The sequence below is a fragment of the Pagrus major genome, chromosome 12 (assembly GCF_040436345.1).
Source record: "Pagrus major chromosome 12, Pma_NU_1.0".
NCBI classification, from domain to species: domain Eukaryota; kingdom Metazoa; phylum Chordata; class Actinopteri; order Spariformes; family Sparidae; genus Pagrus; species Pagrus major.
In genome coordinates, this window is record NC_133226.1 from 14,793,611 (window position 1) to 14,810,219 (window position 16,609).

Consider the following 16,609-nt stretch of genomic DNA (forward strand, 5'->3'; position numbering starts at 1 on the left):
AGAGTGAATGTACACATCGTTCAGACATTCCGCCACTACATGTTAACATGTACAGTTACACAGTTATGTAATATGCAGTAATGCCTGGAGCATGTTCAGTGTTGAATATAACGTCACAAGCACTTGGAAGTGTACTAATACTACATAACTCGATAGTAGCCTCACTAATAGACGAGTGTGGAAGAGTTTTATTTTTGGTGTTTGTGGCTAACAGAGTGAGGGTAAATAGAGAAGATAAATGTAATATTGTTTGTGAGACAGCGTCGCTGTGAGGAGGGCTCCTCTTGCGAAAGCTGAGCCCCTCCCTGAGCGCATGAGGGCCTCGGTGACAGCTCAGTGGGCGGTGCTTGGCTGGAGGGTGTATCCAATAAAATAGGAACCCCTTGTTCCCTTCACACCGGCACGAGCAACTTCCACACATGAGGCAGCGAGGCTCTCATTCAAACTGAGACGTTTCTGGACCTGAAAAGACGGACTTATTTTACATAGTCGTACACAGCTTTTTTGACGTAGTCACTTTATTTTTAACGTAAGGCAGCTTTTTTCGGGAGATATTTCGTAGTCTGTGTATTTTTTTTTCATTATCCCGCGCGCGCTATCGTAACGTCTGTGCGCGCGCGCTAATTAGCTTACAGGCTAGCAGGCACTATTCTTCACGGGACTGATATTCGCAACGATTGGTAAGTTTAACAACTAACACTTGTTAACAGAATAAAGGGCTCATTGTGGTTTATTCACTGAACATCGTGACTACGATTAACATCACCACTCGATGTTAACGTAAGTCCAATGCTATTGTTAGCCGGAGTTATAAACCATTGTGTTACGTACGCAGTCCTACGAGTTAGCTCATCTGTGTGTTCGTCGGCTGTAACAAGCAGCGTTAAAAACGTTTTGTTTGACAACTTGGTTGTCAGGTCATTGACTGTGAGATGACGTTTAACATTAATGTTAGGTTTCTTTCATGCCTGGCTCGAACTAAGGTTAATGGCGCAGTGTAACCCGTCCTTTATGTTGATGGTAAACTATGGTTAGCAGTGTTGACCATCTGTCCAGCACACACTTGGCAGGTCATTGAAACAGGCTGGAGACACGACGGTGCCTGCCCACCGGTCCAAGCCGGAGGATCGCTTGTATATCTACATCCGGTTTCGCCCCCTCTTACGATAAACTACGTCAAACGATATTGAAACTGATTATACTGGGGACAGTAGTATACTATAACGGTATTAAGGACACGTTACAGACTTAATGTCAAGTTTAGACCGGTTGAGCCGTTTCTGTACTATCTGCGTGAGGCGGTATGAACGGACACGGCTCGTGATCAGGGCTGTGCTCTATGAATGGATGACGACACGTGCGCACGCAGGAAATAATTATAATGTGTCGTACAGAGAAGGCACTCCTTATCGCGTAACGGCAATTACCGTGAATAATACTAAACAAAAGCGGCAATATACTGTAAAGTAACTAAAGTGTGTGATTGAAATTAGAGACCGCTGGTGTGTTATAACGTTACGATTCCTTCCTGCGACATTTACCGAAAATGGCTTCCGATCGTGTGTTTAGGATAGGCGGCTATTAGAACTCCTCCTTCCGGTTCAAGCGTTTACTACTGGTTTTTTTCCACGCTCCCTTCGTGGTTTCATCTTATATAGTCTTTTAAAGAACCCGATTCCCCAGTATGAAACCCTTCCTGGCTTCGGCGCATTTACTTTGTGCTGTCACTTTATTTACTGTCCCTTTTTTTTTACATGATGTCATGAGGGGAGACTGTTGTTAAAGCAGGACTTTTCTGTCTTTTGTCTTTTCAGGATGTACCCCTGGTCATCTACAGTTACTGTTGCACAATGGCTGTTAGTACACTCTGCTTGATAGCTCAGCACCAAAGCATCAACAAAAGATCAAGTATAATTACAGGATAGCAATAAGCCCACACCATACCTCTGTTTACCTTACTTGTTTTCTGGTCATTGCCAGATAAACGCATTACAAGTTTGCACTGCTAAATCTCAGACATCCTGTGTTAAAACAGGTGGGCCTAAATAAAATTTATTTATTTTACCGTTTACCTCTTTATTTTATCAGCTGCTAGCATTACATAAATACCTATTTTGACAGGTATTCATTCCCTTTAAGATTGTGAAGCAATTCCTCTATAGTCTACAATCATGGTTTCTACAACTGCAACTGCAATAATACTGGCCAGCACAGTAGGGCTGGTGACCCAGACAACTGCTCTGACGGAGTACATGTGGCTGCTGATTGTCGGCTTCATCATCGCCTTCGTCTTAGCCTTTTCTGTGGGTGCCAATGATGTCGCCAACTCATTTGGCACAGCCGTGGGCTCTGGAGTGGTCACCTTGCGACAGGCATGCATTCTGGCCACAGTGTTTGAGACTGTGGGCTCTGTGCTCCTTGGGGCCAAAGTGAGCGAGACCATCCGTAAGGGTATCATTGACGTGGGCATGTACAACGGCTCTGAGCACGTGTTGATGGCTGGATCCATCAGTTCCATGTTCGGTGAGTATCTGCAGCTTATCTTGCAAGTAATTAGACCTGCGGTCAGTGAACCCTGTGAGCAGAGCTTGTTGGCACAAAGGGCCTGGCACTGTTTGGTTCTTGCAACTATAAAATGTAAACTTCAAGCCAACACATGAGTATAGGGCTGTAATTTATTGATGTAAATTACTCAATCATGTTTGCATGTTCTTATTTTTATCACTTAACTGAAACATTTCTCAAATTGCATTACTAGGAAATTTCTGATTTAAACTGTGAAAAAGACTTATGAAATTAAACTTATTAAAACTTATGAAAAGGCTGCAAAAAGTTTTAACATTTAGCAGTTTCTGCTGTGTTTTGTCACAGCAGAGGAGACCCTAAGACTTTTTTCAAGAGTGGTCTGAACAGGTATGTGTAAAAACTGAGATGAGGTCAACATGTCTATTATAATGTGATCAATTTATTTATTCCCATTAGGCTCTGCTGTGTGGCAGCTGGCCGCCTCCTTCCTTAAGCTCCCTATCTCTGGAACACACTGCATTGTTGGTGCTACAATCGGCTTCTCATTGGTTGCCAGAGGCCAGCAGGGAGTCAAGTGGCTTGAACTCCTCCGTATCGGTAAGTCAGACACTCTTATCAGCTGACCTAGAAATATCCTCAGTGTTTGGTTGAATTGCATCACGGGCTATATTAAAGTAATGGCAGGGCGTGACTGGTAATGCAGTGTTATCATAATACATTAGTGTTTTTGTCTGTGTTGAGGATATCAATATCCAGGTCAACAATCCAGTGTTAGACAATTATGAATGACCTCCTTTTAGGTTCAGAGCTAAATCCACAACATAAACAATCTGAAATGTATAAGATTCATAAATCTTTGATTCCAGTAGTCACTAATGTGTTGGAAGATTGGAGTTGGCTGTTCAGATGGAGGAAGATGAGACATTTGATAAGCATTCAAGGCATGTCAGAGGGAATGAGTCAATTTTACTTGCAGCTTTACAGGAATATAAAGCAGTACTAGTTTCACAATTTATTTCTCACAATTGTTGCATTAGATGGTAGATTTCAGATCCATGTTCCTCTATAGAAAGCCCAAACCTGTTTTTGAAAAAAAAATAATAAAATGTAAGTTATTCAGTTAGGGCAAGGAACTGAAATTTTTTTGATGTCACAGTAAGAAGCCTTGTTGATTTTAATGGCTGAATGAAGTGTAAAATGATCCACCTGCCTGACCATGGGACAGGTAGCCGTGCTGCCAAAATAGCCAAAGAATGTCCACTGTTCAATTATTATCCGCAATTCCTTGAAGAAAATGTAAGTGTAGATATGTAATCTTCTTATATTCAAGGAAGGGTAGGACGATTAAATGTTTTTTTGTGCGGGATATTACATTTCCACTAAATGGCATTGCTCATATTTCATTAATTTGCAGTTGGTTCCTGGTTCCTGAGTCCCCTTTTGTCTGGAATGATGTCAGCCATTGTTTTCTACTTTGTGCGCATGTTCATCTTACACAAGGTAAGCTGGCTGTTATCAAATGATGGATTCTGTGAGTGAGATGAGAACCTTCTGGAGTGATGCTATTAGGCCAGTTTCAACACTGTAAAAGTCCAGACTCAAAATGTAATTGAGGAAATGTTTTGCTACATGGTGAGAATAAAGCAACTGTTCTCTGAAGCAGTTCCTCATTCGCATCAGCCAGGTTCAAATTACCACCATGCCCTTGTTTTGTCATCAGCTGTAACCTGACTGTAAAATGCGGCATTTCTGTTCATACTGTGGAATTTGTATTTCTGACTTGGTGCTTTGTCTCATCCCTGTAGAAAGACCCTGTGCCTAATGGATTGAAGGCTCTGCCTGTCTTCTATGCCATTACGATGGGAATCAACGTGTTCTCCATCATGTTCACTGGAGCTCCGAGTGAGTATCATTGTTTGATTCATTTTGCTCTGCATGCCTGCCCACAGCCACAGCTTAAAATAAAGGGCTCCCTCAGACAGGCGGATGCCCACACGTATTCCAGACTGAACCAGACTGTGTTTACCATTTTCACAGAAGCTGTGTTTATTTTAACATGTTTTTGGAGGCTCTCTTGCTTGTGGTTCTATGTGGGTCATAGCTGGAATGAAGTTTTAGAGCGGAGAACAACAGGGAGATGGAAATAAGATTTCACTTAACTCTTGACGTCACTGTCTGTGCCCTTCAGACATGAAGCAGGAAAAGAGAAGTAAATTGGATGTTGGAAATCGTCATAGCTGTCTGCTGCCTGTAGTTGTATTGCTGCTCAGAATTTGTTGAGTAATGCTCTGAATACTTGTTGGCTTTTTCGTCTTCCGAATCCCATCATTAAACGAGCAACTTTTGCTCCTTTGTTCTTTTCTCTCTACAGGGCCTAAAAGTTCAAGATGTTAGCTGGCCTGGGCCATTAAATGGCTGCTACAGGCCAGAGTTTGACCAGATATGGTGCGCTGATGTGTGCATGCACATCAGCAGCACACTCACAGAAAGGAGATCACTTGCGGTTCCAGCATAGCCCATAACCCTGCTAAATCAGGCACATTCTGTACAGTTGTGTGAAGTCCCTCACACCTCAACACACTGTACATGAGGACCTGTACGTGGGTACCTCACATATGAAAGGTGCGAAATTGCATTTGAGACACCCTGACTCACTCACTGCATCTTCTATGAAGTTGGGTGTAGATTTAAGTTGGGATTTCACCTTTTTATATTCACGTGGACATCATAGTATCCATATATAATGTAGGTGATGGCAAATTGACACACACAGGCAAAGGACATTTAATTTTGGGATAATCATCGATTCCTGCATGATTAGTTTCCCATAAGACACAGCATGAATCACAGCTTATTCAGTATCCATCGCTTGGCAACAGAAAATACTCAGCTTTGCTAGTCTACCACCCTGACACACAGGACAACAGCAGCTCATTATTGCTGATATTTGCACTCTAATACCACAGTGGTATCTGCAGCCAGCTGAGTACAGTATGTTAGGTTTCCTGTGATAGGACTTGGCGTTCCCCTGATCTAGAGCCTATCGTAGTGGTGCGATTGGACACCAGGCATCCCACAGCACATTCCTGTACTCAATATATACACCAGTGCCAGAGACCTCAGGTCAGCATGTGCATGCAATTTGGGCTAAAAGAATTTGAGGGTCAGCTGTCGATCCTGAACAGATGAGACTTGGTGTGACTTAGGTTCTTCTCACCTTATAAATCACTCTGCTGTCACTGTACTACAGCCCCATTCAGTGTAAAATGAAATTCTTCCCAACAGAATTATGTCATAATTCCTACCCTCTTAAAATGTTCCATATATATTTTAACTAAGCATCTTGGAGATGATAGTAGGAACTCCTCCCTACATCTGCCTAACTGACCCTGAATTCGGTCAAAGCCTTCAGAGAAATTTCACAGCCTGTTTTGATTTGCAGGTGTAAAGGTTTATTTGTGTACCAGTGTATGATTCAAAGTGCTGAGTGTCATAGTGACAGTACATTTTGACCCCCCTACCAGCCTCAATTGACAAACTTCAATGCGTTTAGCTGGATACAAATTTTCTGCCTGGGTTACCCTGTGGAAAACAAACACCCAGCGGCGTTGGTTGCTCTGGGGACACCAAACAATCGGCAAACATAAAACTGATCCTCTCATCTCTGTATACATGACTTATTTTACCCTGAGCCATAGTCCTGAAACAAAATCTTTAGCGTCTTCAGAGGCTGCCATTATCATGGATAGATACTTATTGTAAGGAGTGAATGCTGGGCTTACAGATCCCTTCAGTGCTGGTACTTAATGCAGCTGTCACTTAATCCTGATACTCTTGGTAAGTGCTACAGTGGGTCCTAGACAAAAGTGAGGACAAATAACCAAAGTGAGTCATAAACTGCCATTCAACTGTTCCTATAAACGAGGTTTGTGGTGATATGCACATATATAGTAGTGGAAAAAAACCAACAGACCATGTTATTGTGTAATGTAGGCCAGGGGATCCAGAGGTTTCAGGGAGGGGTTTGGAACGCAGCCGTGGTTAAGTTCCATTTCCTGTGCAGTCCTATTCATCCCACTGCATGGCTGTGGTATAAACTCACCCCTTTGTGAGGGAGTGTTTATGAGACTGCTATACTCAGGCTAGTTTTTAAACCCTCTTTTTTATATTTGGTAAGAAGTTGACTACAAACAAGTCACTGACAGAATAGTATTTACATGAATGCTGTCAGGCCCCCTTTTTCATTATCCTTCTGTTTTTTTTGGCCCCTTTTTTAAAATTTTTTAATTTAAATTCCCTGGAGTGTTTACTGCCAAGCTGAATCACACCTGTCCCTGAATGTCTCATGTATATGAGCCGACATACTCCAGTTAGGGGCAGGAGCCTCAGCTGTTACAGAGCTGTCTTCCGGTTTTTCCTCTTATGCCCGTCCAGTCCTGAAGGGAGTGAGCTTCCATTGCGTAACTAAATAAACATCAGTTAGGTGCTCTGCAGTCTCATGCTGCAGCGTGACTCAGTGGAGAGAGTGCACTGTGTGGACTCTGCCCTTCAATGAACACGGCGACCAAGACACTTATCTCTTAGCCTTGGCCCTCATTTCCTTTTTGTTTATCCTAAAACTTCCCAAACCGTCCCGAGCTAGTGGAAGCGTTTGTTTTTTTAATTATGCACGGCTAAGGTCACCTCACCAGTGGTGGTGGTGTTTCAGCAGCTCTTGTTTTTGTTTTCTCCTAACCACACTGCTGACTTGCATTCTCTGTATGATAAAGATGACTGGTTCCCCTGGGATATGTAAATGGTTGCTTTCTCCCAGCATGTGCTGCATTGTATCTACCTCTGCTGCACCGGCTTTGCTGCAGTCTTGGCAAGATGGTGTCCTTATTGCTACAGCAAACGGCTCCAGTGAATGACCCTCCACCTCCTCTCTTTTCCCTTTTCTTCATAACTTATGTTGCCTTTTAAGGAACTCGTGCAGTTTTAGCAGGACATTTTGGGGTCATGGTGACAATGTTGCTCATTCACCTTTTTACGTGTTGCATCACATCTTGGGGGAACACATGCTTTCCATATTTAACTAGGATGTGGCACAATGAGGCAATGCAGTCATGCTTGTAATGTTAACAACTAGAGCCAAGAGATGACTGGTATTGTCAAATATCAATTAAGTTATTGTCATTTCCCTGTAGTTAAATTTCATTTATAGGTGCCATAAATGTTTGAAATAAAAAACAAGTTCCTCCTCCTGTTGGCTTAGTAATACTAGCTTGTCTTACATTTGACATAGTCTTATAAAACTGCTTTCAGTATTTTCTGTATTTCAGTCAACTTTCTGTGTTGTCATTTAGAGGTAGCACTAGCTGCCTTGTTTTTTAAAACTGCCTTTCTCTATTTGCCTTTGTCTGATTGTGGCCTTGGCACCTGGCGGTCCTTCAGTGCTGGGATTTGACAAGATCCCTTGGTGGGGCATCCTGCTCATCTCATTGGGCGTGTCTGTGCTGACCGCCATTGGGGTCTGGTTCTTCGTCTGCCCTCACCTCAAGAAGAAGATCGAACGTAAGTCACACTTACTTTTTTGATTTTTGGCTACCTGATGACTCAATTTTCTAATCTGTCACCAGTTTCTGCTGACCACTGAAAAGGATAGTTACCCCAAAAGCGAGGGATTTAGCTTTGCACCTGTAACCTCAACCTATTCACCCCGAGGGCTCATATTAATCCAGCAAATGGAGCTCAGGGATATTTTGCCATAATGGAGTTGCTCTAATGAAACTCATCCAAAAATATTGTCAAGAGTGTTTGTTCTGTAATCCTGGATTAAAGTAAAAATCCAGGAACCATCCGCATTTACACACCAATAGTGTGGCTTTGGTGTTTAGAGGAAAAGCCATTTGTTTGAACCTTTTTGAATGTTTTGCACATCCCTAGTACTTGTACTACAAAGGTAGTTTGCAACTAGTTTTCAGTAGAACAAACAATATAAATCCTACTTTTTCCTCTACAAACCTGCTCATCAGAGAGAAATCTTAAGATATTTTTTGATTGTGATATGATCAACCTGTCAAGTGTTTTCTTTCATATTGAAAGACAGACAGCAGGTTTATCTGACCAAGCACGATCGGCCTACATCAGCCACCATCCAGTAGACAAGCAGCCTAATTGGGTCATAGTGATCCACTAATTGGTCTAACCTCCTTGACTAAAATAAGCCCGGGTTGACTTAAGGTGTTTGACATGGCTTTTGCAGTGCATGTGTGGGGAGAAGGCTGAGGCTGACTGCCTGCTCTAGCTCTGGCTCTGACCAGTTTGGATGACGCAATGGGGCCAACTAGTCAGAATACTCCTGGGATTATCACATAGAAAATGTTGGCACGAAAGATCTGATTCATTCTAAAACCACAAACAAATGTCATGTGAGCCACAGGCTGTGTTGAGTTTTACCGTCTTTCATGAGTTGAACTGTCAGTGGTAGAGTAAATATGTTCCTTGTAAGGTCATAATCCATTTATCTGATCCTGTGAACACAGCGGCTCGCTTTTGAACACAGGTAACGTTGCATTAATAGGACAAAGGTTTTTTTTGACTCTGGTTATGCAATTCTGATGCCTCCCTACAGTTCAGGCTGAAAGGAAACCCATGTGCTGTGCTGTACTGTATATGTTTGGACATGATCCCAGCAATATCTCAAACATCTCTTCCCCACCCCCCCTCTAGGAGATATCAAGTCTTCCAGTCCTTCTGAGAGCCCCCTGATGGAGAAGAGGGAGCTGAGAGAAGCCCACTGTCCAATCCTGAAACCGACTGCTAAGGAGACGCCTACCACCCCAGGTGTCAATCAAACCCCCTCTGCTCAACCCCAGGCTGCCCCTGAGGAGCGCAGGGTGGCGTTTGACATTGGAGATTCTGATGATCTTGACAATAACAAGGAACGCAAGGTGGCGTTTGACATCGGAGATTCTGATGACACAGACGACAGCATTTCAAATGGTGGTAAGTATGCCAACAAGCTTTAATGTAGCTTGAATGGTATGTTACTTGTCTGCTTCGTATGTATATCATGAAATGACACATGAAGTTGATGGAACTTTAAGATTTAGGAAAGTAAAAAATTTACCCCTTTCTGCAGCCCCCAAACAGCAGTCAAACAATCAGGTCCAGGCCAACAACCAGCAAGTCCAGCAAAGCAATGGCTCCACAAATACTGCCAATCAGGTCCAGTTCAACAACCAGGTTCAGTTCAACAACAGGCCAGCACAGTTACCAAGTAACGGTTACAGCCAGTACCACACAGTCCACAAGGACTCTGGCCTGTATAAGGACCTACTGCACAAGCTCCACCTGGCCAAGGTTGGCGACTGCATGGGTGAGGGAGGTGACCGACCTATCCGGCGCAACAACAGCTACACCTCCTACACCATGGCCATCATCGGCATGCATGGAGACTTCAAGCATAAAGACGCAGACTTCCGTGCCAGCGAGGATGGCGACAAGTGCACGACTGGTCAGGAAAGGAAGCGTGTGCGTATGGACAGTTACACTAGTTACTGCAATGCTGTGGCAGAGCACACGACTCCTGAAGGCCTGGGAGAGGGTGATGTGACACTAGAAATGGCGAAGGAGGACGCGGGTAGCAGCCAAAGCTCTCTGGATGAAGATGGGCTTGAGGCAGACAAGCCAGAAGTCTCAACTCTCTTCCAGTTCCTCCAGATTCTCACTGCCTGCTTCGGATCCTTCGCCCATGGAGGAAACGATGTGAGGTATGCAGAGTCCTTCGCGAAGGTCATGTTATTATCAGCCATCAGGCCGTTGTTCACATGTTAATAACAGACAGGGCACATGGTGTTCGCCTGATGACTGATAATAACTTGTCACCTTCCTGATGACTGATGGATGACCCTTTTTGTTTCTCTGGCATGTTGTTGGCATTTCAACCTATTTAAGTCAGAATCTTTGTCCACTGTTTGAAATAATCTCATTATTTCCTCTTCAGTAATGCCATTGGACCATTGGTAGCCCTGTGGCTGGTTTACCAATCCAGCAGTGTGTATTCAAATGAACCCACACCCATTTGGCTGCTGCTGTACGGTGGTGTGGGCATCTGCGCTGGACTCTGGGTGTGGGGTCGCAGAGTGATCCAAACTATGGGCAAAGACCTTACTCCTATTACCCCCTCAAGGTACAGACTCCAGACAGTGCAGAACCTGTTTCCTCTGTCATAAAACCACATCCTGCCCAGACATTACCAGCCTTTGAATTTAGTGAGCATGTTCAGACCCATCCACCTGAGAGACATGAGTGTTTTCTGTTTATTCCCCTGCAGTGGTTTCAGCATTGAACTGGCCTCAGCCCTGACTGTCGTGGTAGCCTCTAACATTGGCCTGCCTGTCTCTACCACCCACTGCAAGGTAAGCTGGGCAAACACTGTGGTCTGGGAACTAGACTGAGACACGGGGGAAGAAACTATTCAGTGAGAGGGAAGCAAACAGGAAGCCAGCCTGGTCAATGTGGAGCAACCTCCTCCACAGTAAAAAAATGAACATTTTAGGTACAGACGGATAAATTCAAGGAAGATGATGGGATTTATCTGATGACTGCTGTATTTCCAGGTGGGCTCTGTGGTTGCAGTAGGATGGCTGCGCTCAAGGAAGGCCGTAGACTGGCGCCTGTTCAGAAACATCTTCATGGCGTGGTTTGTGACTGTGCCCATCTCTGGCCTGATCAGCGCTGCCATCATGGCCATCTTCATCTACGGCATCCTGTGAGCATAAGGCTGCACCCCGAGCAGGGGAGGAGAAAGAAACCGCTCCAGTGCGCACCAAGAGAAAAGGAGTAAAGTTGTAAGGCCAAATTATATCGCTTACCTCAAGCCAACAACTTTGGAAGAAAAAGGAAAAAAAATGTTTGCAAGGACTTGTGATATGGGCCTGTGGTTCTTGGCTGCATCATTTTCAACCTAGAATTTGCTGTTTGTTCCAGTTGGGCCACATTACTTCCTGTGGGAAACTTGCATATCTTTTGTTCTGACTTGCTTTTTTTCATATCTCATCATTCTGTAAAGAGTTAATCAAAAAGCATCAACTGATTTTTTTTCTTCTTCTAATACTCATTCTTCCATTTTTTTACGTTGCAATTATGTATATACAACCATGCTGTTTTAATTTCGTTTTACATGTTAGAAAGAAATGAACAATTAAAATGCAATATTAGCCTTTTGCAGATGTAACTCTCCAGTCATAACACATGCTGAAAGTAACGTAGATGCAAAATGGAGTATTTTTAGGTGGAAAAACAAGTTTACTGGAGTGTATGTGCGTGTGTCCCCTCCAATTCCAAGTATTTGTTACTGATGAATTGATATTGTGCATCTGGCCTCTTAGTATTCCCTAAACTGGGACACTTGTATTTCCTGTTTTTTGTTATAGAACAATATTGACTTAAAACTGTAAGTGAATAGAGGTTGGTGACAGTGTTTTCTACCTAAATTATGTGACCACATTCACAGCACAATGACACACTATTATCTGAATAGTTTACTATGGTACAAGCACTAATTGTACACACTGGATGATCCCCTGCAGAATGGTATGTGAAATACTGTATCATTAGCATAAGAAGATGGCATACTTCTGGCAGGAAATGACAAAGCCCTAATTGTTAAAATCGATGATCTTTGATCAGAATCTCCCGATGCTCTACATTCACTATCAGCGCAGAAACAACTGCCTGAAATAACTAGGTTACTTGAATTTGTGAAATATATAACGGCAGAATGTCAGCGCTCTCAAACAAGACCTTAAGTCTCCTGTTTAAACTTGATTACATCATCTTTGCAGGTTAAATGCTTTAGAACTGCTCAGCCTCGTTTTTCTAGTTCACCGTGTATCGGCTACTTCCCAGTATTGTTTTTCTCTGGAGTTTGCACCTACCTAGACATTTTGGGTTGCTCTAGCTTTCCTCTCTTGGGCCTTAGAAGCTGATTGAGGTTGTAAATCAGGGAGGAACAGGAACCTAAACCTAGAAGTTATATCTAAGGTGGTGATTTGGAGTTGAGCTGATCTGATCTCTTGTTTGAGTGAGGGCGGACATAACGTTGCATGCCACCAACGTGTGGTCATTTGGCTGCAGTACTAAATGCATTTTTAGACCTATAGATGCTATAGTTGCCTTAATTGTTTTATTTTCCCTTAGGAACCAAAGAAAAGAGTTATTTTTTTTGTTTGTTTGTTTTTTAAATGCACATCAACATACAACATCCACACTTGTGGATGAAAAGCAAAAAAATAAATAAAAATGGGAAAACTGATGTTGAACTTGTATTCGTTTCTCATTTTAAAGGAAAGCTGTTCTTAAATACACAAATATCAGAAAGTAGCGGAGCGAAAAGCAGCTCTGCCATACCATACAACATAAATGTTTTGATATAGCATGTGACATGAAACAAAAGAAGACAGCCCGTACAGATAGGTGGAATAGTTCCCTTTTTATTGACAGTAAGCTCAGTGCAGCTCAGGCACCGGGTGATGAATGCGCATCGGGATCCGCGTGCCTCTGTGCTTTCTCACTCCAGTACATCTGTGACGCAGGGACAGACAGAGAGGATTCCTTTACGCTAGCTTTACATTGCAAACACACCACAATTCAGTACTTTTCCAGAGCTTTCAACGCATGTATATGAGTAACAATTCTCCTAGGCTTTTCTGATATGACTCACTCCTCCTGCGCAGGTACTGATAAATGATGACTGCACCATGCAGTGTGATTTTTTTTTTTTTTTTCTTTTCTTTTTTCTGCTGTAAAGCACAAAGCAAGGCCCAGAGGATTAGGATTTACTGCTTCAGGTTGATTTTCTTTTTTATACCAGTGCATGATCCCCTCTTACCACAGAAAAATCATAAAGGTGACCTCTATCACTGCATCAATAATCCTCGGATCAGTTTTAAAACAATCCTTTCAGCATCTTTTAGGGCAGGGACGGTGCATCCTTGGTCCTAAAATAACCAGGAGCAGATGATACAGTATAAATCAAGCACAATAAGCACCTTGGGACAGACGTCTCAGAGTGCCCTGGATTCTTGTCCTAGATTTACTCACATACAGGAGGACTGTTTGAATAAACAATCCAAGCATCTTATTTTTGAGGTCAGGCAGTAAACAGATTTTGGCATATCTGTGGTGACTCGAATATCTCCCTCGTCTGGAATCTGTTTTCGACTGTTTGGCAGCTTATGAAAGCTCTAAAACTGTTTTTTCCCCAGTTTAATGTGTCCAAAGTGTGAATGTGTAATTGCTTGAGACATTTTATTGTTTACTTCATTCTGAACCCGACCTATAAAGAGTTTGTTTAACACTGTTTAAATCCAGCTGGGACTGGCTCTGACTTGCTCTGTTTTTTTAAAACCATCCAGTTCATTGCATAACCTACAATTTCACTCTCACTGTGTTGTTCAAAACAGTTCACCACATCTTGCCTCAGCAGGTACTGGTGAGTCTGCCTCAAAAAATGTTAATCTCTGCAATCATTAGCTCCAGGGATAATGACAGTAAACAGATAAGGCTACAATCAGCCTTAGATGTGGATCTTTATGGTGTTTGTGTAGCATTTGTTCACCTTGCTCCTTGGTTGAATCCTGAGTGACTTCATCTGCAGAGGAGAGATGGGAATTACAAAGTAGTTATAGTGTGAGATCATTGGTATATATAAAGATTTTTTTAACTTTATATAGAAACTAACTTAGTGAGTGACTATAGTGAGTTTTCAGAGGCCATTCTACTTGATCTTACCCACGCTGCTGCTCACAGTCTCTGCCTTTGCCTCATGGTGCTCTGGAAAGACATTTAAATGAGTTTTGTGTTAAAAAATAAAGATTATGGGTAAATTACTTCTTTCTATCTGTATTTGACTGTAATATTATTTAAAAATAGTTTTAAAGGTGCAATTTGTAAGAATTGGCCACCTGTTGAATTCACGCTTAATACAAACAGGGGGCAGCATATCACCAGAGTAACTGTAGCTGACATTAGCTTCTTAGCTCTTTTGGCCGTGCAGCTAGCGATCCAATAAAATTTGGAAAGTCTAGAAGAGCTGCATGATTAAATAATTGTATCGCTATTTGAGCTAGCCTGGTGCTAAACTAGAAGTTAGCCAGCTCGGTCAGCAGAAGTCTATAGAGCACACACTCTATGGGCCCCACATCACAGAAGATCGGGGTAATTTTATGCCTTGGAAGTCGAGCTTTTTTGGCTTCATGCGCCACTGAACAGCTTTCATAGGCATGAGCAGGGCTCTGCCTCCAAAGCTGTATCCAGATTTTAATGTAACGTCCTTGCTTGACAAAGCAAGTCAAGGAACTTCGAACCCGCATGGGATGGCGTTAGCTGGTTAGCATGCTAACTTTTTCTCAACTAAAATTCTTGCATATTGCACCTTTAAAGAGATCTTAAACCTGAACATATCATTTGAATTCATAACTATGAGGCTAACTTGTTTAAAAAGAAAGAACCCCAATCATAGGGTATTCTTCTCCTCTGTGTTTTAGTGTCGATGAACAGCACTTACCCGTCCTCTGTCTCCCTGTCAAAAATAACAAACACAGAATCTGTCATTGATAGAATGACAGAAGCTGATATTGCAGCTCAACTGTGCTGAAAAACTCACCATCTGCTTCCTCAGAGGACTCAGACTCTGATTCTGTGTCAAACAGAGGAGAGGAATCAGCCACATGACTGTGATATTTTACATGTCAGTGTACTTTTGGATCCTGTTCCCTTTCAGATCTCTTCTAAACTGTACTTCATTGCCATCTACAGGCTAATACTGAACAGTTAAAACCTCTGTTACCTTTCTGAGCTGCGACGTCAGAGCTGCCGCCTCCCTCTGCTGGAGCTGGGGGAGGATTTCACAGTTATGTAAGGCTCTCTCAGGCAGACACATCACATGTAACCATCTTTCATTACTCACCTTTGCTGTCACCCTCAGCTTCAACACGCTCCTCCACTGTTGGAAACATTGTGACAGGTGACTCTGAGTTTTAACACACCAGCAATATATGTACTCATCATGTGACTAACTTACCAGATCCATCTTGAACAGCCTCTGTTAAAGAAGATTTGATTGCATCACCAGCTGCACATGAATCAGCCATTTTTAATTTAGAATGAAGTCAAAGATTCATAGAGTTCCTCTTACCAAGGTAGCGGCCGTCCTCATTCTGTTCCTCTGTAACTTCACAGGAAAAGGTTACTTTTTTTTCTTTTAAAAAAAGATTCAAACTTTTATTAAAGGATAAGTTCAACCAACAATGAAAATTGTTGGAAAGTCGGGGGAAGTTTCGTAGTCAACAAAACAGTGTTGCAGCATTCTCCTAAATAACTAAATAACATTCTCCTAAAGTAAATGAAGACTCATTTTATGTCATTTTAAAATGTAAAAAAACAACCGAAAAAAAAGCCCCATCTACTTCAGTTGTTTATGAAAATGCTGCAACGCTGTTGTTCTGTGAAGCTCCAGAAATGTTTTGCGGACTACCAATCTTCACCTGACTTCCCATCAGCATGAGGCTGAGAAAATGAGGACAGAATTTTCATTTTTTGGGTGAACTTACCCTTTAACACAATAGAAGAAAAGTACATTTGCATAAGGTCACTGCCCTGGACTTTGGTCAAACTTACCATTCATCTGCGCAGCCTCACTCTTTTGAGCGGCCTCGAACTCCATCTGATCTGAGGAGACAGAGGGAGAGAAGGATGCAAAACAAAAGCCAAACAAGAAAACTTGCTGTCTGTGTGAAAAATGAAAGTGAAGACATATAGTGTAAGAAACAAAATAATGAACAAAAACAAGTATCAGTCTCTGTATTATTATTAAATAACTGAAGGTCTCAGTTGGACAAATACCTATTTTCTGCAGTTCACTGAGTCCATCTGCATGAAAAACAAGACATTTGCATTTAAATTGCATCTATTTCAAAGCATACAAAGTAGAGCTGCACACATCAATCGATTCATTGTCAACATTTATATTCATCACCAACTGTTTTGATCATTTTTAAAAGAAAAATAAGTCCAAATTCTCTGATTCCGGCTTCTT

General features: G+C 42.3%; 1 protein-coding gene across 1 annotated transcript; it reads left to right on the forward strand.

The window, feature by feature from the left end:
- Positions 1–396: 396 nt before the first annotated feature.
- slc20a1b (solute carrier family 20 member 1b) lies at positions 397–12,826 on the forward strand. Its single transcript, XM_073478485.1, has 11 exons — positions 397–680; positions 1,815–2,523; positions 2,983–3,123; positions 3,941–4,026; positions 4,332–4,428; positions 7,960–8,079; positions 9,238–9,513; positions 9,650–10,280; positions 10,514–10,699; positions 10,844–10,928; positions 11,130–12,826. Exons 2-11 carry the CDS (start codon positions 2,172–2,174, stop codon positions 11,283–11,285), a joined length of 2,130 nt encoding a protein of 709 aa, XP_073334586.1. The 5' UTR covers positions 397–680; positions 1,815–2,171; the 3' UTR covers positions 11,286–12,826.
- Positions 12,827–16,609: the final 3,783 nt, after the last annotated feature.

Bases quoted from the DNA above. Each gene is read 5' to 3' on its own strand.
- slc20a1b (XM_073478485.1), top strand. From the start codon at position 2,172: ATGGTTTCTACAACTGCAACTGCAATAATACTGGCCAGCACAGTAGGG. The intron at 4,429-7,959 runs GTGAGTATCATT...GCGGTCCTTCAG, and splicing joins CATGTTCACTGGAGCTCCGA to TGCTGGGATTTGACAAGATC. The intron at 10,281-10,513 runs GTATGCAGAGTC...TTTCCTCTTCAG, and splicing joins CATGGAGGAAACGATGTGAG to TAATGCCATTGGACCATTGG.